This window comes from Aythya ferina, assembly GCF_964211825.1.
Source record: "Aythya ferina genome assembly, chromosome: 10".
NCBI lineage: Eukaryota > Metazoa > Chordata > Aves > Anseriformes > Anatidae > Aythya > Aythya ferina.
In genome coordinates this window covers 20820179-20844744 of record NC_140306.1, presented here as the reverse complement: position 1 = coordinate 20844744, position 24566 = coordinate 20820179, and the positions used below count along the sequence as shown (strand labels likewise).

Sequence of the window (24566 nt, the reverse complement as noted above, 5' to 3'; positions counted from 1 at the left end):
CTACAGAGTTCAGGGCTGTTTAGTATCAAGGCAAAACTGAATGAAAGAAAATAACTTCTCAGAATAGATCAGAATTGCTTGTGTTCATTTCAAGATCTCCATGGATAAGCAAATGGACAGAAAGATAAAGAAATCTTCCTCAATAAATGACTCCTGTTCTGTGCACAGAATTATAAGAGCTCTTATGCTCTTATATAAGTAAAAAGTACCAACTCCTACTGAAAATAAGAGAAGAAAATAGATCAGACTGATTTATTTCAGGCAAGAGAGGAGACAAGTCTCCCTATAAACCTGGGATAGGGATTCCAAATACAAACCGAAGGAAAAAGTAGTAAAATCTAAAAGCATTTCCATACTGTAGAATACCTATAGAATTTAACACTGTATAAAAGGACTAGATCAGCACAGTTAGAGAAATATCTTAAGATCTCCGTTCCCTTTTTCCACAGAAAGTAGAGTATAGCTAACCTAAAATAATTTCTTATACACTAAAGATGCTCAACATCCTATTGCCATCCTATGGAATTATTTTAAGTGAGATTTGTCTTCAAAATAAGAAATCTTGGAGACAGAATTGAAGCAGGATTATTTTTTTTTTTTTATCTGTATCGCCGTTGTACATTAATCTGAGACTCCCTAAGATTCTCTCCTTTCTGACTACTCCTATTACTTGTTGTTACTGTTAAAATAACTGGGAAATAATCCAGCAAATCCTTAGCTACTTAAAAAAATAAATTACACTTCTTTTGTTTATAGTCTAAATCTTTGTTTCAGTTCAAAATATCTCTCTCTATGGTTTTAGCTTAGCCAAAGAACGAGATGTTTAATTTTACACTCCAAAACATAATACTGAGCAATAAACATTGTAACTGCCAAAAAGTACCTCTATTACAGATTCCTGGAAGATTCTCACCTCCAAAGGCAATGCCCGTCAAAATACTTACACAAGTTACAGCTACATATGTAACGGCTACAGTATAAAACACGTGGTAGGTAGTGTAATTAAAAAGATAACAGATTTTCTTTTAACTCAATACAGACAAGTCTTAGCTAATAAATTAAAGCTATTCAGAGTATAGCAATATATAGTAAAATAATTATGGTCCAGTATCATCTAATATAGCTATATTCCCAGTAATAGTAATTGTTTCATCACAGTGGGATACATAAAAGAAAATATGAATTAGCACTTATTGAATGTGTACTTCCTAGACTGCTTCTAATTCCAGTTTCAGTGTACTTGCACAGTAAAATCCAGTTTCACCCTTCCAAACTTCACACTTCATTCAGTTTCCTTCCTGACCTCAGCGATGTTTTTGATTCTACCCATACCTTCCTCTTCTCAAACCAGTTCATTTTCTTCTCTTCAAACAGAAGATGCCCAGAATTTTCTTTTAACATGAAAAAAATATTAGTGTTAAGCTTAGGAATAGAAAATTTCAGCCTAAATAGTTTAAGTCTTGCTAAGCTTTAATACACTGAAAACAGAAGCTTATAATTGGAAGCATTGGGCAACCTTAATACTTGGTGGTGATGCCAGCCATCCCAGTAACTAACTGTTATGATTATCCCATGATAAAAGTATATAGTTAGCAAAAAGATGGTGCAAAATATTAAGTAATTGTGTACTTTCTTCTATTTTTCTTACAGTAAAGAACAGTCCTACCCATGGAAAACTAAATATCATTTGTGTATTTGGCTAAGACACTAATATTATTCACAAACTATGTTTTTTTTTAAATCAAGATGGAGTGTTTTTTGTTTGTTTGTTTTTGTCATTGTTGATTGTTGTGGTTTTATTGTTTTTTGGTTTTGATTTTTAATATACATATAACTTAGTGAAGATTTCTAATGTGCTTTACTACTTTTCTGGTAGTTTCTTCAAAATGATACCTTCATGCTTAACCTCACATTGTGGGGAGTTTCAGGTAGTGCCTGGTACTAATTCCATTCCATGAGTGAACTCACCAGATTGCGTCAATGTTATAAATAGCTATGAATCACAGCGTGAAACTCTCTCTGGATAAGCCATCTCACTCATGCAAATGTAACCACCCTAACAAACTTTTAGCACTGAATTAGTATATCATCTGAAAAGCCCATACTACAAAAGAAATTCAGAGAACAGTACAAAACATGGCTTTAAAATACTTCATAAAAGTATACCAGATCGAAAGAGCACAAGACAATAGTATAGAGAATTTCCTAATTGTTTTTTTGCCCTGAATTTTTCATACTGTACTGACACTTGCTTTTCACTGATAAATGGCATAAAAGTATTTCTTTCCTCAATGAAAAAATTACAGCTAATAACTTTTTGTAGCTGAAAAGATGCTGTCAATCTCTGTTGGGCTGAAAATGAAAAGTTTTCAACAAGCAAACCAACAAAAATAATATATTTTTCAAATGTGTGTACTGAATATTTAGATACCCCTAAATAATTTTATTTTTAAAATCCATTTGAATGTGCACATACCTTTCTTTTTTTTTTTTTTTTTTTAACTAAATTTGATCTACTGTGCCTCATTAAAATTTACAGATTGAATTCCCCAAATACAAGTCTCTTACTAACCTAGATACAATGCAAAATACAAATAATCTCAAAGTTTGAATTGTTTTGGATTCTAAAAGTATTTGAAAAAAAAATCTTGTGTTACTGGTATTTTACTTTTATCTTTTTATCTTCAAATAAGTGGGATGACTACACATAAATTTATAAGTACTATGTAAGTATATAGTATATATGTGCCTGTGCTTTGTTATGCAAGACAATAGTTTTCATAATATGTCATAAGATCTTAGCTAACACACAGAACACTTTCTTCATCAGGTGTATTGGGATGCAACATGTAAATATGTGAATTCTTAAATGGACAAGGGAAAGTAGAAGCTCTCCCTCTTTATTCACTGACCTTAAACCTACTACTTTCTCCAAGAAGATGTTTAGGATTGGTGGTAGAAGCAGCTGTCTGGGTGGAAACTCCCAAGATACAGGGAAGGCAGTGGCAAGTGGTATTTCCTGGAGGCCAAGTTTAAGCAAAAAGGGAGGAGATACTCGGATCTTGATGTAAGGCCAAGCTGAAAGGGGAGCAGGATGATGATTGGTGTGAGGCCAAACTTCATTCAAACTCAAACCAAAAAAAAATGAAAGCTGAAGGGCTTGGTTTGCAGTCAATCCCTGAAAAACTGAACTGTGGAGGGCAGTCTGTGAACATCATCATAAACCAGACTCCTGCTGACTCCCTGACACATATCTTTCTTATGGAGGACTAATGAAGTAGCAGCAGGAACAGAAGGAAACACAAAAAGGACATAAATTGAGCGAAAACATTAAAAAAATATATAGATAGGTAGATGTTGTTAACTGAAAGTCTATTGCCTTTTCTGGAAGCTTCACCGAGGAACTTGGAAGAAAACAGGTTATCTGTAAATTATCATTCACACAGTTATGCCGTATTTCAAACTTTAGAGGATAGTAGCTGATGTGCTGATGTGCTGCCAACACTGTAACAGTGTAACACTGTAACAGACAGACCCAACACAAGGGTTCCCACAAAAATCCACTCTTTTACCCCGTGATAAATTCTCGGTACCAAGTCTACAGCTCAGGGGAGCTCCTAGGAAATCCATTTGTAATTTTTTCCAATAAAAAAATATTCCATAAGCCTGGAGGGAGGTAACCACTTGGCATACAAAATTACACTAAGTGCACTTTGCTGGAAAGATACATACCTTGTTCCTGAGAAGCACAAGGAGTACATTGACGGTATAAAATAGGGGTTTAGACTGTAAAATTTAAAGGGGATGAGGTGGGGCATGGTTAAGCCCCTGTCTGGAGTATTCTCCCTGTGATTTTTAGAATACACCTGACACCTACTGACACGTGGTTCATTGCAATAGCCAAAGGGGAAAAAAAAAAAAAAAGTGGGTTGAGTAGTATTTTTATTATCCTCAGGAATGCTTCAGTAGCATGCAAAGAGAAGGCAAGCACCATCAAAAGAAGGAAAGCTGCTGCTGGTGGAGTTTTTACAAGGAGTTCCTGTGAAGCTTCACCTTTTTTTTCCCAGTATCTTCTCTGCAAGCCAGTAGTGTGACAACTTTCCGAATTTTGATGGTATAGGGAGCATGTGAGACAAATCTGCCCACATTATCACTAAAACAATGAAGTAGTGTTGGCATTTTAACAACTTCTTAACTATTGCTTAGTTTTACAGGGCTTCCTTGCTCATTTTTGGCAATACTAAAGTATATCCCATGACTGAAACAAAAAAATAAGAACAGTATATATTTGTAAGCACATTTATAAATCTTAAGGGAGGGTCCATAGCATGCCAAGTTCTCAGAAGAAAAAGCTGTACTTCTTGCAGCTGAGGTCTTAATCTTACTAGTTAGAGTGGCTTAGCTAGTATTTCTTTCACATCTCAGCTAACAGGCTGTGGTTTCAAGTTTGCAATTAATGAACCTCAAGAGACTCAGTTCAGACAAACATCCAGAAATTAGGATCCTTATCTGAACTCTTGGAGGCTGTGACCAGATTCTCTTAGGAGATGTTGGGCTCTTGACTTCCACTTTAACAAAAATATGATGTGTTCAAACCTTGACAACATTTTCTTTTTTACAGAAATGCAAAAGACTACTGTTCTTATTTACAAAGAGATTTATCCCTCCCAAACCGGGATCCTAAAATAGAAGAATGGCTACAAGGTATCCTACTACTAGGCACAATTTTTTTGGATTGAAGATAGATTTTGTGGATGTGTCCACTACAAAATGAACCCATGAGGTCTCTGTCCGGTTTCTCCCATGTCAGTTCAATGGCTTCTAGCCTACCATTGAACTAGAAGGCAAGACATGAATCTTCTACTACCAAACTTGGCATGAAGAGGAGAAAGAGACTTCATAATTCAAATCCTCCTACCTGCAGAACACACTGACTACTGACTACTTGCTCTACGCAGTTATTACCATAGATACTCGAATGCACATAAATTCAGTGAATATATGAAATATTACTAGTCAAACAGGTTTGTATATTGGGTGAGAAACCATGACAATTTTTTCAAAATTACATCATTTGGGAAAGAAAGTTTTGGATATTTTAATGACTGAATTATAATAACAACAGTGATATTCTCTATAAACTGCTCATTTGCCATGATTAGCAAATTACTTTGAATTACTAAAAATATAAATAATGTTATCTGAGGTCAAGTAATATATTGGAAGTTGTTGTATTAAGTATTCTGTATTTGCAAATATAAAGAAAAACAGTGCTTGTGGATTTGCATCACTCCCATGTCTTTACTAAACAATTTTAAGATGAAGCAATGTCAAAAGATACAGACATTCTAGATTTCCTTGAATAGTATTAGCTGCAAGACAAGCTTTATCTTTTTTTTTTTTTTTTGGTATAATAATTTTTTTGTTTAAGTGCTGCATAAAAAAGAAAACAGAAGACTATTTGTTCAACAAAAATAGGAGTTCGTATTTGAGCTATAAACTAGCATTCCTGCAATATCCAGAACTAAAAATTTAAACCATGTCAGGAAAGAAAAGTAAAGTCTGATTAATAGCACTGAAAGATTTTCCAGCATACTGAAACACAAGCATTCTTCTTTTTCATATTCTCCTAATTTATATGTGTTAAAGAAGAGAAATACTATTTTTCGAGATATATTAGTAGCTTGTTGATTCTCAGTATATTACTTATAAACACCTCACTTGAAAAGCTAATCAGTTTTTAAAATGATGGATTTACATTCTCCGTATCAGAACATTTTCACATTTAGTTAACTTTATTATTTATATTATACTTACTTATTACTTTATTACCACTCTTTGAAACTCTGTCAAGATATATCAATTATTTATTTTAGGAATTAACTATACTGGAGAAAGTAGTTTATCTTCTGTTTTCTTTAGGTGTGTGAACTGGAAAATAGTGCCACCAACAGGTCAGGTACTGAGGGATGGTATAACAGTCTTCTACTTTACTTGTCTACTTATTTCAGGAAAAAGAACAAGTTAACATCTTCAGAATTGCTACACAAGCCTACAGATCCTTCAGCACGAAAATTTGCTTAGGTCTGAATATTCATTAATTGAGAGAGATCTTCATATTACTGAAAATCAGCCAAGAGCTTATTTGCTTCATTAGATAAGTGAAACATTTTGCAACTCCTTGATGTTGCAATATACAAAGAACAATGTATTCTTATATATGGCCAAATACATAAGTTCATAATCTTTTGAAAGGATACTCCCAGAAAATAAGAAGAAAGACAATTTGTCAAAAATGTTGAAACTGATAAAATTAAAAGGCACTTAGAGATTTCTAAAATTTATTACTAAAACATCATCATTGCCTGAGATCAGTGTCCCAGGTTATGACTGTCCATGAACTTCTCTATGTGAGTTATTAACTACTGGAAATAGTATAAGTGCTGATGTGCCTTCCACAATAACAGGGCAAATGTGCCAGATTTATATTACATAATCCATTATCCAGATGCTTCAACAAGTAGTATATTGTGATTTATATCCTAACAATTAGTAGGATTTAGCTTTCAATACAGCTGTAAAGTATCTTTTAGAAGAATAATTTTTATTTGTTCTTTTTTTCTTAAAGGAAATCAATACCATAGATACCAGCTGTAATCCTTTCTAATGAAATAGCTTTGAAATAAATGGGGAAGTTTTAATGAAGGATAGATGCATTTGACATTTCATTAAACTAAAGATCTATCATACAAATTAACTTTTCTGTCAACTAAGTTGCAAGTTAGGTGCAAATTCAATTGGGGCTTATGCCTAAAAGGTGTTGAGCATTGCTAGTGCTCATTGAAATATGTGAGAGTTAAGGGATGCTCAGCCTACGTCTTCAAATATCAATTCAGAAAAGACTTTTGGTAAGAATTTACAGAAATTATGTTGTTGTATAGAGGGTAACATCTCATTGACTTAGAAAGTCAGCCTGGCAGAAGCCAAATTTCTATAGTTGTTAAGGCACATACTAAGGGCTGGCAGATACCGATGGGATTTCTAGAAGCTCTCATCTCATACTGCAATCAGTAAATGTTAGGGGGTTCTTCTGAAGTCCCTGTTGTACTCATTTCATCACTACTAGGCAATAAGTAACTTTGAAATACCATTTTGCAAAAGGTAGGCACTTGTACATGACAGAGGCATTTAAAAATGACAGAGGCCCTCTTGAAAATGTTACTACAATTTACTAAAAACATATTTAATTTTCTAAAAGGGTCAAATCAATCAACTTTGAAATTTACTTCTATTTTACAAACAAGGACACCAGAATCTTTTCCAGAAGTAATAAATCTTCTCAGTGTGTCTATGAGGGAAATAAAGATTATCTCAATTTTTTTCATAGTACAGAGCCAATATGCCTGAGTCTTTCATTAAAGGCTCTCTTTGTTTCATTAATAAATAAATAAATAAATAACACAAATTAGAGATGCAGTAAGCTATTAACACCATCAATGAAGTATACTTACATAGATGTATTTTATATTTGCATCTTGACTTTTACATAAAAAATTATTAAAAAAAAGAGAGGGTCCACAGATTTTCCTGCTTTATTCCGTACTTTTAAGTGCAGTTAGAAAGCATTTGTAAGGGTGGAAGACTATGATTTCTGTATGTGTAGAGATACTCATACTGTGCTGACTTCATAATTAAGATTCTTTTTCATTTAATTAAATCAGATTAGATTATGGTACTGATTATGATCATTTCCACAAATCAGCATTTTAACTAAGTTTCCATGGAAATGCTATATGCCCCTGTTTTCTTTCTAGACAAGGCTATGCCTGTTTAACAACTTGAAAAAGTTTGATGAGGACAACATATTTTGTTTAAGTTACATTAACCGGGGACAATATTTCCTAATTACATTACCAGAAGAAGCATTTAGAGCAGTACTTTTTAGCATGGGAAACCCTCCATCAGTGAACCCATCTTAATCTCTGAAAAACAGGAAACATCATCATTGCCTTTGCTTATCACAATGAAAATGTGCTAACTGGTCTTATATTTATAAAATAATCTCTTTTATTAAATGACAGTGCTGGTCTTGTTTTACAATCTTCATACTGAAAGACATTATCCTATTGCATCTGAATTTCTGATAAACTTCTAACAGAGAGCACATGCCTATGAAGTCTGGGTGGTCCAGTGGCTTTAGCAGTGAAATGGAGTTTGAATACTGGCTCTGTTCCTTGCTCTGATGTTTACCTGTTGTGCAACCTTGAGCAACTCATCCTACCTTTCAGCTCTCCGTTCCTTGTTAGTAAACTGGGAGGAAGGGCATTTCACATTCTATCAAAAGTGATTTGAATTTTATGAACAAAAGCAGTAACAGCTAAGTATTATAATCATACGTTGCACATTAGGGTGTGATCTGGAAACAGGTATAACAACTTGCATGAAGCATTTCTGGGTGAGAAAAATATGGCAGGATTTGAAAAACCTGTATTCCACACTACAGCACTTTCAGTTTCACAAAATACAAATTTTCACTTAAGAGCTATGTTTGGAACATTATATCCCGAAGTCATCAAGAACTATCAATTACAGAGAAAGAGAGTCGTCTACTTTTTTCTTCTTCCTAGAGGGTTTAGAGAAAGACAGCTTGTAGCAGTAATGAAAACCTATTTAAGATCTTACCAACACCAAAAAACAGAGGTATGGAAATGATTAGTTCTCTAAACTAGGCATACGATGCATAACTTCTTCAGCTTCTAAAAACAGAAGCCTACTTTCTCCCAATAGGCACTTTCAGAAACAGAGAAGACAGTAATACTATTCTTTGAACTTATCTATTCTAACTCTGCTGAAACACAGAGATGGAGAGAAATTGGACACCATGCAATGTACTGTCCTTTTGAAAAGGGAAATGGATAAAAAGTCTCAACCAAAACATGAGGTCAGCCCTACCACTATGTTCAAAAATAACATCCTGCAAAACACAATGAAAGCAAATATAAAGGAGATCAGAATATACACTTTTTGACCAAGACAGCTATAGCTGTTTGGACAGACAAAGCTCAACTAGGATGGGAACTTTTGAGATTTTGTTCTATTTTAAATGGTATTAAAATAAGCCTTTGGATATAAAAGAGGGTACTGGTTTGCATTAATTATAGTACGTACTACCTGCGTACTTACAGCTTTACTCGGTGGTCATGAAATAGAAGTCAAACAATAACACTAAAGACAAAAAGACGAGAATAACATTTAAATCTTTCCTCAGCTTCAGATGTGATAGCCTACTTTTATACAGTATTTTTTCTTTATACTTGCCCACGGGGTTTCCAACTGCCATTATAGAATTGTTCTCCTACCAACTAATGCAGGTGCTTAACCCAGAAAGTTCATCCTCAGCATGTTAAGGGATAGTGAAGTAGAGACTACAGTTACAAGCTTGCTAATAATTTTGGTTTGTACAGAAAATAATAATAATAATTAAACAAAAACACACCTAGACATGGCTCGATATTATGACTGACAGGACTTCTTCATTTATGCCAATCTTACTATAACATTTTCCGTTTGGTAAGATCCTTCTAATAATTAAATCTCATGGAAGGATTTTCATTTTTAATAAGTCAAGAAATGGCAAATATTTTACACTGTAGATAATCTATAAATTGGGATCACTGTTGAATAAGCTATATTCTAGTAATGAGAAAAGAAACCACAGAATGCACAGAATGAGGCCCTTTTGTGATTCTGGGGATAAAAAGAGGAAACTAAAGCAGACAAGATGATCATTAATAAGTTTAAAAGAGTAAGAACAGTGAAAAAGCAATTTTCCTTAAAAATTTCAATCTTTACTTTCCTTTACTTGACATTAAATTATCCCAATAAAGTAGATTCATTACTGCTGCTATAAACTGCACACCTCTATAACAAGGCTTTTATTACACCTTCTTTTTATATTTCATAGCTACTTTTTTTTTTCTTGTTTTGGTTTGTAGTTTGGCATTGTTGTTTTGTTTTCACTTTATTTAAATGTATATTTATTACTCCTGCATAAATTTCCTCCCAGGGTATCTGAAATCCTTAATCATCATCCCAATATTTTTCTCCCACATGACATTTTTAGAATCAAGTTCCATGGCTTTTAAGAGTTCTGCTTATGTCAGAGGGGTAAAAAGGTTTAAATTTCAGTACCTGTTAAAGGAATTTAATTATCCAACAAGTTCTGTTTGGATACACTGTTCCTGTTGTTACTGTTCTTTGCTAATCTATATCAGATTTTCCAGCATTGTAATTCTTATTAATAAAATGCACTTTGCAAGACAACTTATTTTTCTGTTTCCTTGCTTTTTTTCTTTGAAAAGAGAACCTCTCAGTGGTTCAGAATTTTACAAATTCTGAACAGAAACATAATTATCCTTTATGCTAAGTTTCCCAGAATTTATCATGTCTGCAAACAGCAGAACTGAATAAACTTGAAGGGTAAGAAATGTATCTTTACACCTGTCTTACTCTGTCACTTCTTTTTAAACATTCTGTGGGAAAAGGAACTTTAAAACACACAGTGTTTAAAATTTGCTTTGAGGCTAAAAACAAAAAAAGAAAAAAAAAAAAGAAATACAGAGGATATCAGTATGTCATGATGTCATGTGATCTCTAGGATCTTGTAGTATACAGAAGACCTTTGGTGCTGCTCCTATAGCAGTTAGAGCAGTCAGAATGATATGGATATCCAGAGTGGGAAAACAAGAAAAGCAGCTATGTACTGCTTTATAAAATATATTTGTTATTGAAATTAAGACCATCAGCAGCAAGTATATGTATCTGGCTCATTGCTGTTCACTGGAGTCATATGGAAAGTGTTTCCTATATTCTTACTCTTCCTATGAAATAGTCCCATTGACAATGAACACTGATGTTACAGTTTCTATTCATCCATATCCAGAGGCCTGCTAGGTTTTTTTGTTTGTTTGTTGATATGTAAATATGGGCATTCCCAACATTAATCAGTGAATTTTACTGAACTACTACTATCCTGCCATAAAAGCATGAAAGGAATTAATAAAGTATGAGTTCTATTTCATAACATCATTGGTGAGCAGCAGCTTAAGACAGAGTAACATCTACTGCCTTTTACTGTATTTCTTCATGCACTGAGAATATTTCAAAATCTTTTTAGAATAAGTTGCTCAAGAAAATTCCTTCCAACTCTTTCAATAAATTGACCATTCAGAATGTACAGGAAATTTATGTTTTGTTACTAAGTTTGAGCCCAGGGTGAGATATGACCATGGAGAGTAATTCTTTCTAAATATAAAAATAAGAAAATGAAAATACTAAGGAAAAGGTTAGAAAACAACTTTGTCTTCAGTGTAGAATGAATAAAGTATTCAGAACTATAGTGAAAATTACCTCAATTTCAACATATTTAAGAGAGGATAAAAAGGATATAAAATGTTTAGACAAAACAACGTGTACACTCATCCTTATTCTTACATGTATTTTTCTAGGTCCTGTGTTTTTTCCTTTCATTTCTGTTACCTTTTCGTCAAGCAATGCAGGTTTCTACTTACAGTTACAGCAAAATGAATTCATTAATGAAGCCTAATCATGTACACTTTGCCTACACATACAAAGATGTTCAGCTGTACTACAGGCAATTACCCTTCATCAGGAAAAACCTGAACTCCCCCACACATACCAGTTCTATTAGTGACAGAACAAATACCCTGCTGATACATACATGTATAATCTGCCTCTAGCCACAACTTTATCTGGCTTGCAATTAAGGTAAAGTAATTTCACATCTCTCTTCCTTGCACTTCTCATTCTGAAGGCCTTGCACCCCTTGTAATAAACTTTCTACTTTCTACCTACCTACATACCTACTATATGGTTAGTGCTTGAGCATTTTCCAGGCAACCCCTTCCCACATTCATATACTGCTTATTTAGTTATGGGTAAAGGAGTACAAGCCAAGTTGGCTTCTAACTAATTATATTAGAGTAATTATGTTATATCACAACAAATTGCTGACTATTCTTTTTACTGGATTGAAAGTCTCACATCACGTTAGATAATTAAAAAAACTGAAAAAAAATCTGCAGACAAAGGATTGACCCAAACAGCTGTCTCCAGATTATCCACAAAGAGATGGATATTAATAAGAATTTTCCAGTCAAAACCAGAACACTTTGGGGATTAATGCACTTCTGGCCTAAACTGAGAAGGTGCTCACCTAGGCAGCCCCGGTGATACCAACTGACACTGTAGCAAACATCTCAATGGCTTTCAGTTTGTTGCAAATAGCAGAATAAGTCCCCCAGAGCTACCCAGCTTCCTTCCCCCACTGTAAATGTGCACCTGGAATGCTGCGTGCTCCTGCGCATCTAGTCCAGTATTGTATCTCATACATTGACCCCAACCAGAGGTGTCAGAAGAAGGTGTAAAAATTCTGATAAATAATAATTATGGTGGAAAAAAATTGCCCAGGGGGAAAGGTTTTTCTCCATAACTTGTGTCATTAGTGGTTGAATAAAGCCCTTAAGAGTGAAAGTTTATATACCTTCTAAATTATTGGTTTTTTTTTGTCTCACAAGGTAACTATGGCTCCAGATTATATATGCATCCTACTAATTTCTGGCCCAAGGATAACTTCCAGCAATGTGCTCTATAGATTCATTACTCATTTTATAAGCAAGTGCCAGATGTATCTAAGTGAGGCAAAACAAGTCACTGAAAATAGAAGAAAATGGGGCTCTTCCCTCAAAGTCAGTGATCCAAAATACAAAAATCACAACTTCCTGCTGGTTTCCTCATTTCTAGAATTAGAAAATACTGGTTCATACCTTAAAGAGTTACTAACAGACAATTCATAATGATTGCTAAAGAGAGGCATGAGCAACCTTTGGATATAAATTATGCCTCCTTACCTTTGTGATAACTAAGATTTGATGTCATTAGTCTCTGCTTGTTATTACTCTCCCCTTACTCTCCCTAACCACTAAGACTTCTGAATAAATCTACACAGACGCACAGACACCTTCTGAAATTTACTCCAGCTTTTTAAGGTTCCTCAGTGTTCCTCAAGCCTAATTTGGTTTGGTCCACAGACTTATACTTCTCAGGTGGAAGGCAGACAAGAATAGTTTCCAATGCCTTCCTCTATTTTTTTTCTACTTTTGAATATCTAGTTCCTTGACCGGCACAAGTTGAGAGGGTCCTAAACAGTTTCAGTGCATGGATTGCCTTTGTAGAAAGAAAAACATTTAACAACAAAGGCATATGATAGTTGACTAACAAATACAGATCCAAAATGAAGAGGAGTTTGCATTGCCCATAGTTTCCTTCAGGGCTTTCAGCAAGAGTTTAGCTGTTTTACTAATCTGAAGACATACATTAGAAAGGCAAAAGCTCATACCATTTCCCTGCAAGCGTTGCAGCTTTAATACCTTCCCACCCAAAAGCAGCTGGAAGCAAGTCTAATAGAGAGAATGTACAGAATGTACAGAAATCATCTGTTGGGGGTTTAGCAGGTTTTTTTTTTTGTTTTTGTTTTTCCTTTCTTTCCGTCTAATCATGTCTGTCTGGGCTTGATACTCAATGTAGTCAATATGTTGTAAATTCTAACTATTTGTTATATTTATTTGTCTCTTTTCTGCTAGAGTATAATTCACATAATTCTTTAGTTTTTCTTTAGTGTAGAAGAGATTATTTTTTTCTACATACTACTCCTTTCAAACAGAAAGCAATAACTAGTGTAACAAAGTATATGCTGGCACAGCAAACACTGAATTTCCCCTACCAGTAGGCAGGCTAGGACATTAGTTGACTGGGCTGTCTTGCCATTTGCAATGGGAAACGTATCTTGTTACAACAGGGCACAAGTTAATTTAAGCAGTCACAATAACACAGTTACTGCACCACATCAGACAACTGAAAAAGAATCCTGCTGGTTCTTCAAAAGGCCAGAAACAGAGTAGATTTCATGGTTGTTTTGTTTCTGGCAGATCTCTACCTGTGTCACAACTATAATTTTCCCCACATCAGACTTCTCTGTCATAACCAAAGTATTATTACTAATAAATGGGAATAGAATATGGATTATAGGTTAGGGAAAATTCCGTTTACAAAATATGTATATGAGTTCTCAATATAAGGAAAAAATAGCCGCATCTACATGAAAAGGAAATTGACAGATTTAATCATATGTTTCCAAATCTGAACTGGCATGAAGATTTAAAATAATAATAATAATAATAATAATAACTTCTTACACCACAATTCAGAGTACATAAAACAACCTCTGCATTATTGTTGGAACTGAACCTCCCACAGTGCTCAACTTTCTGTGACCCTGTCCTACAAACATCTCTTTAATATTATGAGTGCTAAAAATAATACAATTATAGCAGCACAGGCTTACCTAAAATAAGAGAGGCAGTTTAGAGATGTTCTTTATGGCTTCCATTAGATTACAAAAAAGTGCTGCAGAAGCTTGCAAGTCTACCTGGTCAGCAAACATGAGTTAAAAAGCAACAGCTAGTTAAGAATGAAAAAAACAAAGCCAACCTAACAAAAAAACATCTTCGAATTCATGAGCTAAAATAAAATTTTAGATTCCAAAGAGAATTTAAAAGTGTGAAAAAGTATTACCATACAAAAAATATCAGAATACCAAACAAAAGCAGAATACCTAGCACCTCCTGTAATATAACCAAAAGTCATGAAAAGGGTTACCATTATTGCAAGGAATGGGTTATTTCAAGGACAGAGGAGTGTCATCTGTAGCAACAGGTACCTGAGGTAAAATTGTTCTTTTAAAGAACAAAGCAGAACACCTGGCTACAATTTCTAAGGATTATGGTATTTTACAATCACCCTGTTTACATTTAGTTCTGTTTTCATTAAAATGATTCACTGGTACTGCTTAGGATAGGCTTGTTTATGTATTTGTATGTATGTAAAGATACATGGGTTGGGAAGGGAAATAAATTATTTATGTAGTAAGATAAATGTATTGTGCAGCCAAACACAAACACAAGCACAAGAGAAGTGATTTGCTTTTACTTCTATGCTAAACTACAGTCTTCTTTCATCCTGTTTCAGGATGATGTATCATTCCCCATGAAAGTCAAGGACAATATGGTCTGCCATTTGCAGCACTATCCTAGTATCTTCAAGAAGAACAGTCACGTTTACTTTACAAAATGTCTCTTCTCCATTCTCTGGCACTGCCCAGCAATATTCACTGTTCCTTTGGATACCTTGACTGATTTCAGAAACAATTCAGCAAAGCACACAATAATAACAGCTATAACTCTGTACACAGTTTCCTTTAGAACATGCTTACTGAACTATTGTAGCACACTGCATCTCTTCTCCCAGGCCAAGAAAAGGGGATTAAAGATGTCCACTGAAGAGGGCTGGACAGCAGGTTGAGAGAGGAGACCCAAAGGACAAAAGGACTCAAAGGGAGGGCTAACAGATCTAATGGGAGATTTTTATATATATTTTATATGTATATATATATATATAGTGTGTATATATATATATATATAGTGTGTGTATATATATATATATATATATATATATATATATATATATATACATATACATATACATACACATATATATATAAAAGACCAGGCAGGCAAGTGAGATAGGGACATGGTCAGAGACAAAAAGCTGACCTGGAAGTTAGAGAGAGGACTAAATCTGGTAGAAGGTAGCAGACATGAGAACTCCTTTGGAGCTCCCTTGCTGGAAATACCCAAGTTTCAGCTTGAAAGGGCCCTGGATAATCTCATGTAAGGCCTTGCTTTCAACAGCAGTTTGGAACAGATGATCTCCATATGTCCCTTTCAACCTTCACTTGTATGTAATACCTTCCATCATATTGCATGCAGCATACAAATTTTGTTCCAGAAAATGAGCTTTATTTGACCTTCTAAAAAGCACCTAAAAGAATTTGGACTCATGCAAGCAATGCTACATGTAAGAACTGTCCTGAAAGCTTCTGATCACACAACTTCCCTCCTCATAGGAAAACTAACAGATGGAGTGATCATATGACCTTGAAAGACACCATTATACCAGATCACTAATTCCTTGAAACACCTTTGAATTATTTCACAGCCACAGGTCATTATTCCTTTTGTTATTGTAGCAGGTACAATATGAATGAGTTACATTGAAGAAATAACAAAAAGGCAAATCAAGGCACCCTAAGAACACAGCAAGTACAATTTTCGTACCACCTGCCCTTTCTTTCCAGTATGTTTGGAAATAAATTTCTGCAGTATTCTCAGTGACCATACCAATACTTATGCCATTTTATAAAAGAAGCCACCAGTTCTGTGTTCCCACGGAAGAAAATCCTGTCAGCACAACTAATGGATATCAGACGAATAAGCTTAGAAGCACAAGCAAGTGCACTGTCAAAACCATGTCATTAACCCACATGCCTATTTGTAGCAATATTATACACCCCACTGCCTCCAGTCACAGCTCAAGATAATCAGAATCCATGCTCAGAGTCATCTGATCTTGCAAAAACTGACAAAGTACTGCTAATAATCCACCACAGTTCAGAAACTATACTGGATTTTAAAAGGCAGCTTTTTTTTTGTGCCTTGTATTTGAGGCAGATTAAATCATTAAAAAGGCAGGGGTATCAGGTCATGATTTGTATGTTACAGCTGTCCAGTTAGAGTTGACAGACACTCTTTGCATGGGCTGTTGACTGATTAAAAGGCAGAGTAAGCCTCTGAGAGTCATAAATGGTAAATGGATGGGGGGGGGGGGGGGGGATTGTGATAAAGAAAAATACAAAGGCTGATGGAGTAATTCACTAGGAAGAGTTACACTTCTCCTGAAGCCACAGATACTATCTAAAAAAAAAAAAAAAGAAAGAAAGAAAAAAAGGCACAAAAGAAACTGGATGAACACACCACAGATTTGAAGGAGGAATCAGAATAAAGTGTATGTTACTATTCTAATTCAGAAAGCTGGACTGAATCTTCTGCCAGGTGGGGAACAAGCAAAGCAGAATGACAGGTGAGATACTGAAGCATTCAGATGAAAAATAAAATTACTCTATTCTCTAGGCATTTCCTTAATCTGTGTTTATTTTTGAATTTTACATTGGCAGCTGTATGTTGGCTTCTGAAGACAACTGTTGCAGAACAATATAATGAACTGAATTTATTGCTTACCTTGTTTGCAGGAATGCTGGATTCTTTCAAATGATTTTTACAATATAGAAGTAAAGAAATGCAGAAGATGTTTGCAATTTTAATATAAATACTATTTCATTTTAAAATGAAAATTCATGAGGAGTTTGCAAGTTAAACTGCAGTTTCAAATGAAGTAAAACTTTCATTTATACATCCATTATATTTAATCTTACAATAACACAGTTATTCCTTCAATATGGTATTCCTTGTTAGTAATTAACATTCGATCTCTGTAAGCCAATAAACAGTATGTCTTTTAATTTTCAAAGGTTTTCAAGTAGTAACTGACTAAGTATTTTTCATTTTGAAACAGTAAATAGTAAAAAAAAAAAACAAAAAAAAAAAAAACACAATGTTATAAAAGGATTTAACACTCTGAGTCAAAGAAACTCAAATCACTCAACATCATCTGATTTTTGTATTTTTTTTTTAAATAAATTTCATGCATGAAATGGCACTTTGTTTACAAAGGAAGATCACTAGCAGTACATGAAAGGTAAAAAATATTATTTTTTCTGTTAAAGCTGACCTGAACATCAGGGAGCAAATTATAATTATAAATAATAAATATTATTAAGTGCTCCTGTGAACTCACTTTATCTTTTTAACAGCTCCTTGACAAATGTTTGCAGAGTGTGTAGAAATTTGTATCTCTGGGAAGTACAGCTGGAATTCAGATATGGGAATTAAGCAATATGTGTAAACATAGATATTTTAAAGAACAAATTTAAAGGATTCAAATTTCTGAAAAAAAAAAAAAAATCAGTTAACTGTTTTTATACCAACAGTTAGAAACTTTTTATTCTTTTGACAGCACATTAACATTTTTTTTAGGTAGTAAACTAGTAGATTTTTAGGCAGAAACTAGTAAAAATGCAAAAAAAAAAAAAAAAAGGCATAAGATGTCTCAAAATTATTACTACCACAAAAAAAGAGAAACATTATAATTTAGTAATTTTAGAAACTCAGTAGAATTCCCTTCAAATATCACAGCTTTGCTGATGACAAAACCCCCTGAAAACTGTTTGTACTTAAGATAAAGCCGTGGGAAGTACTTCACTTTAAGACTGCAGAAGCACTTCATTCTGGATGATAAAATTATTTCAGTACTATCTGTAACTTGCTAATGCACTGTAAAAAATATGACCTATATTTATGCTACCTATAGTTTTTGACACATATCCTTTATATATATATATATACCCTTTGCTCTTGTTATTGACCCCTATGGCCACAAGACAAACAATTTATAATAATTTCAAATCATTATTGCTTCTTTCATTTGTGATACAGGTAGCTGGCTTTGGGTGCTGAGTTTCATCTTGCCAATATATGTTGCTCACGGATGTCCTGAAAAATGTACATGCCATACAGTTTCAAAGACTGCAGACTGCAAGAATAGAGGACTTAGAGAAATTCCTGCCCACTTACCTCCTGGAATTCAGATACTACAGTTGCAGAACAACCATATTTGGAGAATCAACGAAAATGCATTTACTGGAACACCATTGCTCAAAATATTAGACTTATCTAATAATTCTCTCTCAAGTTTGGCACCAGGTACTTTCCAAAAATTACGATATCTACAGGTTCTAAACCTAACCAGAAATTTGATTCATTATATAGAAAACAAGACTTTCAGTTTCCTCCCACACCTCAAAGAACTGGACTTGTCATCCAACAGCATTATACGTTTGCCTGAGACTTTTGGAAACAGTACAGGGAATATAACATTGCTGTCTGTGAAACACAACAAACTCCAGAAAATGGAAAGAGTTCTGCTGGAGTCGCTTCCAAACCTGAAAGTTGTTCTTTTCAAAGATAATCCCTGGCAATGTAACTGCAATGTCTTTGGCCTGAAACTGTGGCTGGAAAGTTTTTTATACAGAGGTAAGGAATTCTTCTCATTACATACAACGCACATAAGGACACTTAACCAGCATCTAAATGTTCTTTGCTGCTGTGGTTTAACAATTTACCTCACACCTTGCATCATCCCTTCAAATAAGCATACTAAAATACATGCTTATACATTGCTCAGAATATGTGTGCTTTCAAAATTACAGGTGGCAAAACAGAATCATAGAGGATCTTTGCAGAGAATAAGTGTGGATATATACAGTGTGCATATATACATTCTGAAAATACATGTAAGTAGTAAGCATGCACGTATATATCCGTATCTCTTTATATTAAATCTGCATCTATCTCTATTTCTACATGAAATCTGCATATCTATCTCTATATCTATCTGCATAACAAGAGTTATTTGTGCACATACACTTGTTTTAATTCTACGACAGTTCTTCTGGTAGAAACCAGTCTACTGTTCAGAAGTTTTTTAGCTGGTACATGAGGATAAACATCAACACAGATAGCAATACAAATTTAGCTTTAGAGAACTCAATATTCTAATTTAAGACTCTCTTTAAATTATCACTTGGTAGCTCTTTATATATTTTTTTTTTAAATTTAATTAGCTCATTACCTAAAAGTGTGCAGTAACACCTTGTACAAGCTTACTTTTGTCTAGTGTTGCTTCCTAATTTGTTGTTAACTAGGAGTAGTACTAAATTTGCTAGCAATGTCCTCACAGATATCACAGAATCACAAAATCACAGAATTTCTAGGTTGGAAGAGACCTCTAGATCATCGAGTCCAACCTCTGACCTAACACTAACAAGTCCTCCATTAAACCATATCATTAAGCTCTACATCTAAACATCTTTTAAAGACCTCCAGGGATGACTCAACCACTTCCCTGGGCAGCCCGTTCCAATGCCTAACAATACCATCACACAGGAAATTCTGTACATAAAAGTAGCCTTAATTTTTGGTCACACCTGCTTTTAAATATATTCAAGAGTTATGCTGTATACAAGAATATGATTTAATTCTTTTATATATCTCTGAATTTGTTTTGCTTACTGAGTTCAGAGAAACTTCGAAATTCAAGGTGATTAAAATAAAGAAAACGAGCATTCATCATCCCAAAGCATTGTTGTTCATATCCATTTTACCTGCAGTCATTGTATGCAGAAAAGGAATTAAGCATTAAAAGAAATGTCTTTCTTTCCCCTGGGAGGTATGTTTGAAAATGGAGAATTCAAAACAGCAGTGTAATTAACTTTTCTCTAAATCAGACTTTGATGCTTGAATGTGATATAAGACACTGATTACCTATCTGTAAATGAAGGTGACACATAGTGTGAAGATGGTTGATGTGGCCTGTAAGTGACTGGGCTGCCATCTTCAAGCATCAGAAGTCTACAGGCTAGCTGAAAAGCTGTAATGTCTATGCAGGTATGAAGGAAGAGTCTTCTGAGGGAGGTAAAAGCACTGCTGGAAGTAATCTTTTAGAATAGACAAAAAGCTAAACGCCTCTCAGGGTTAAAATCTTAATACTTTGGATTGGTAAAATATTAAATGATCCCAGAGCTTAAAGTTGCATTATGCTGGAACCATTCCCTACAACATATTTCAGAAGGGGTTTTGAGTTCTCTGTGCAGAAGAATTTAATGATCCAAGTAAACATACCAGATTATTTTAATTACTCTGCCAGCAGCATAAATTCCATATATTATTTTAAAAACCAACATTATTTAGAAATTCAGTGATGCCCTTCCAGTTTTCTGAGCATTGCATAGATAAGTAAAATGAAAACTTGCAAGAGATCTTAAAGGAAGCCAACATAAAGTGTGCTCTTCTATGTTTGTCCTTTCCTGAAATTACTTGTGTTACTTGTGTGAATCATATGAAGAAAAGCAAGTTGTATTGCACATTCTTATTATACAGTGTACTTATGACAAAAGATTACTGTGGCTCTACAAACATTTAAGTCCTAACAAAGCACTGCTAAAGATGGAATGCAGTCTGAATTTGGCAGTATTAAGTGATTTGTCCAATACAACTCTGAAAGATAAATTTTAGCTGAATCCAGCTCAGGTAATTGACATTTGATGCACACTCTTAAATAATTATAAAAAATTCTTCAATTCAGGCAGAACTCTAGTCTTCTATCCCAAGCACAGAAATTTTAGTTTCTTATAATCTTAGAAGGACCATGCTTGTAGAATTTGGTAATTTATGTATATCCAAATTCAAACTAACTCGTTGGAGGTTCCTGGAACCAGGCTTTACATTTGGCTACTAAAAACCAAGCGACAAGCTGCTATGCTTATATGTCTTAGAACATCATCAATATTTGTGGAAAAGTAGTCTCCACATTTCAGCTTGAGTTCATCTATATTCAGTATTTTCTCAAAAAAAATCCTTTCCAAGATGAAAATTTCTGTGCCTGCCTTTAAATAAAAGGTGGTTTATTTCAGATAGAGAACAGGGAGAAAATTCAGCTGACTCGATTGAGTTAAATTTTCAAAATATGTAAACATTGGTTTTGGCCTTGTTGACTTCTCAACACACTATACCCCTAAAGCCATGATATATAGACTAATTAGAGCCCTGAAGGCTACAAACTGTGTGTGTTGCTCTACACGCCGAGGAACAACAGCGTGATTTACCAGGACTACTTCACTTCCCGTTATACTAAGAACATCCTTCAAGAGAGAGCAGAAGCTGGCTGAAAGCAATCATGAAGTTCACCATTTGAACAAGCTAATAGACTGATTAATCCTAACTCCTTTAGATCTCTGAATATTTTCTTACCATGAACTTGAAAACATTTCTCAGGTATACAGCTTACTGAACTTTCTCTTTGCTTTGTTGCAATTAGTGTATGATGTCAGAAGAATGATTCATGAGAAATGAATGATTGAAAGGGGATATTTCAGTCAAGTGGAATATGTTTACTAAGTATATTTTTTCAATTTTTATTTATGTAATATTATGTAGTATTTATGTAATATTAAGTAATGGTAGAAATTTGAATGCAATGAATTTGCTGTTAGCAATGTCTTACTTTTTATTTATGATTTCTTTCAACAACTCCTTTTGTTTCTTGCTTTAGCATCCATCAAGCACAGATTACAATTCCTGATGAATTAGTACTTACAAATTATTTCTTCTATTAGTATTAAAGTGTAATAATCTTATCTTTGGTATAGCTGAAAAAAGATGCAGCTATAAATCTTCAAAAGTATGAAGTCAAAGCTGACTATAAGTGTAATTCATGCATGTGTTATTTTTACATGAAGAAAGCTCAGAAATTATAATAAAATCATAACAATCATAATCTTTTTACTTTTTTTTTTTTTTTTTCTTTTTTAAAGGAGGAATAAGTGATGGCATTATCTGCTCAACACCAGGGATTCGGAAGGGCAAGGACCTCCTCAAAGTTCCTTATGAGCTGTTTGGGGCATGCCCTCTTACAGCAGCTCATGTTCATCTGACTAGCATTCATCACCATAACTTCGAGCACCGAAGTTCTCTGAAGCATGCTCATCACAACGAACACGCAGAAAACAGCTGGTCAAACTGTGACCCCAAACCAAAGCCAAGGCCTGTTAGTTTGCGTCATGCAATTGCCACTGTAGTAATAACCGGAGTTGTCTGTGGAATTGTGTGTCTAATGATGTTGGCAGCTGCTGTTTATGGTTGTGCCTATGCTGCAATTACTGCTAAATACCACAGAGAACATTTAGCCTCAGCAAGACAGCATGGGACTCCTGAGGAAAAAGAGCCATTCAATAGTTCCTTGGCTTGAGTTACTTTTGTCTTTGGTTTCTCCAAAATAAAGAACCCTCACTTCAGTTAAAAAGACCAGAATCTAAATAGAATTGATTTAATAGTTATGACTGCTTTTCTTTCCCTTTTCACATTAAAGAAATTTTATGTACACATGTATATTAATTCCTTGGAATAAATATAAAAACTTCATGTAGCAGAATGCAAATGTATCTGCAGTTTTTGCTGTATATTCTGAAGCCTCTATGTAAGGTTGAGTGCTAAAGATAATGAAATTTTGATGTAGGCCTTTCCAAGTATTCCATTCTTCATGACTAGCTCTTGAGGTAATATTAGTACAATATACGACTTATGATGTCAAGCCAAGTCACTACCCAACACAAAAGAGCTTTCTGCAAAGAAAAATACAAAATAGTTATAAATGAGGAGATTTTGAGATCTTAGATTATCTGATATGTATTCCAAAATACAATTCATAGCCATTTTTAGAACTGGGCAGTCCATACACTGCCAGTGATAACTTAGAACATTTTTTAAAACATTTCTAAATACATTCCACTTGCCAATCTGCCCTAGGAGACAATAAATAAACGCTACATCCATTATGTAGTTTAGAAAACAGGAAGTGCCTTGTTAGGCATCACATTTCATTTTTAAAGTACTTACTGGAGAAGAAGGAAGAGAGTTGAGATATCACAGGAAGAGGAAGGAATATGATGCAGGTACAAGCACTGAGATAAGTATAGATAGCATATATGAAGAGACATTACCCATTCTACTAGCAGTATACATGCCTGCTACAGACGTTTCTGAAGCTTCTTAATCCCAAATCCACACAACTGCTCCATTTTGAAAATTTCAGGTCTCCAGAGGCAGCCCTAATCAGAATGCTGCCCTTCAGCAGTAAGGATAATATAGCTCCATGTTTACATGTTCTAGTTCTCACAGAGAAAACATTCAACTGAATTCGTTCAAGGATCTGCCCTTTCTGCAGTACAGTTTTGCCATCAGAGGAAATCAAAGCCAGAACAGAGCAACATAAATTTAGGGCAGAAAGATTATTTTGAACATGCAGAAGTATTTTTCAAATATTTGATAGAAATAATAGTTTAAAGACAACTAAGAGAGATCAGCTACTCCACCTACCCTTTCTGAGACTAGATGAAGTATATCTGGACTATTTCTGACAGAAATTTTTCTAAGGTGTTTTTAAACCTCTCCAGTGACATGGATTAAAGACCTGTTTAGGCAGCTGATGAAGAAATCAACTGTGCTTGTAGTCTGCAAGGTTTGTTTTTTTTTTCTCAGCATCTATCCTAAACCTGCTTTGATGAAAATATTGTTGGTGGGTTTTATAGGCCAGAAACTTGAGGACAACACCTGAGTAACACTCCAAAAGGGCAAAAGGAAGCTGTGACATGGCATTCAGAGACTTCTGATTTCCTTCCAATGGATGGGTTCCCTGAGAAAGCTATTCTAATAACAGCCTCAACTGAGTAACGGGCTATATGTCAGGAGTCATGTAACCCTTGCTCTTATCTACTTAGTAATAATTAAAACCTAAATTTTAAAGCTTATTCCTGCATCTGCAGTTACTTTCATGTCCAGAGAAAATTAAGCATCTCAGTCTTAATGTAAATCTAGCAGACATTGAAAACAATTAATTTAAAAACAAGTAATCTTCCCTCC

At 34.4% G+C, this 24566-nt stretch overlaps 2 protein-coding genes across 7 annotated transcripts in view; one reads left to right on the top strand and one right to left on the bottom strand.

Moving 5' to 3' along the window:
- CACNA2D3 (calcium voltage-gated channel auxiliary subunit alpha2delta 3) overlaps nucleotides 1-24566 on the bottom strand; it is a 468808-nt gene that overhangs the window by 57427 nt on the left and 386815 nt on the right. The gene's annotated exons all lie outside the window — the stretch shown is intronic.
- On the top strand, nucleotides 15667-23238 carry LRTM1 (leucine rich repeats and transmembrane domains 1; the record flags this gene model as incomplete). The annotated part of the gene is made up of 3 exons (XM_084530833.1): nucleotides 15667-15724; nucleotides 18528-19124; nucleotides 22463-23238. The coding sequence occupies 3 exons, from the start codon at nucleotides 15667-15669 to the stop codon at nucleotides 22894-22896; spliced, it is 1089 nt and encodes a 362-aa protein (XP_084386959.1). The 3' UTR covers nucleotides 22897-23238.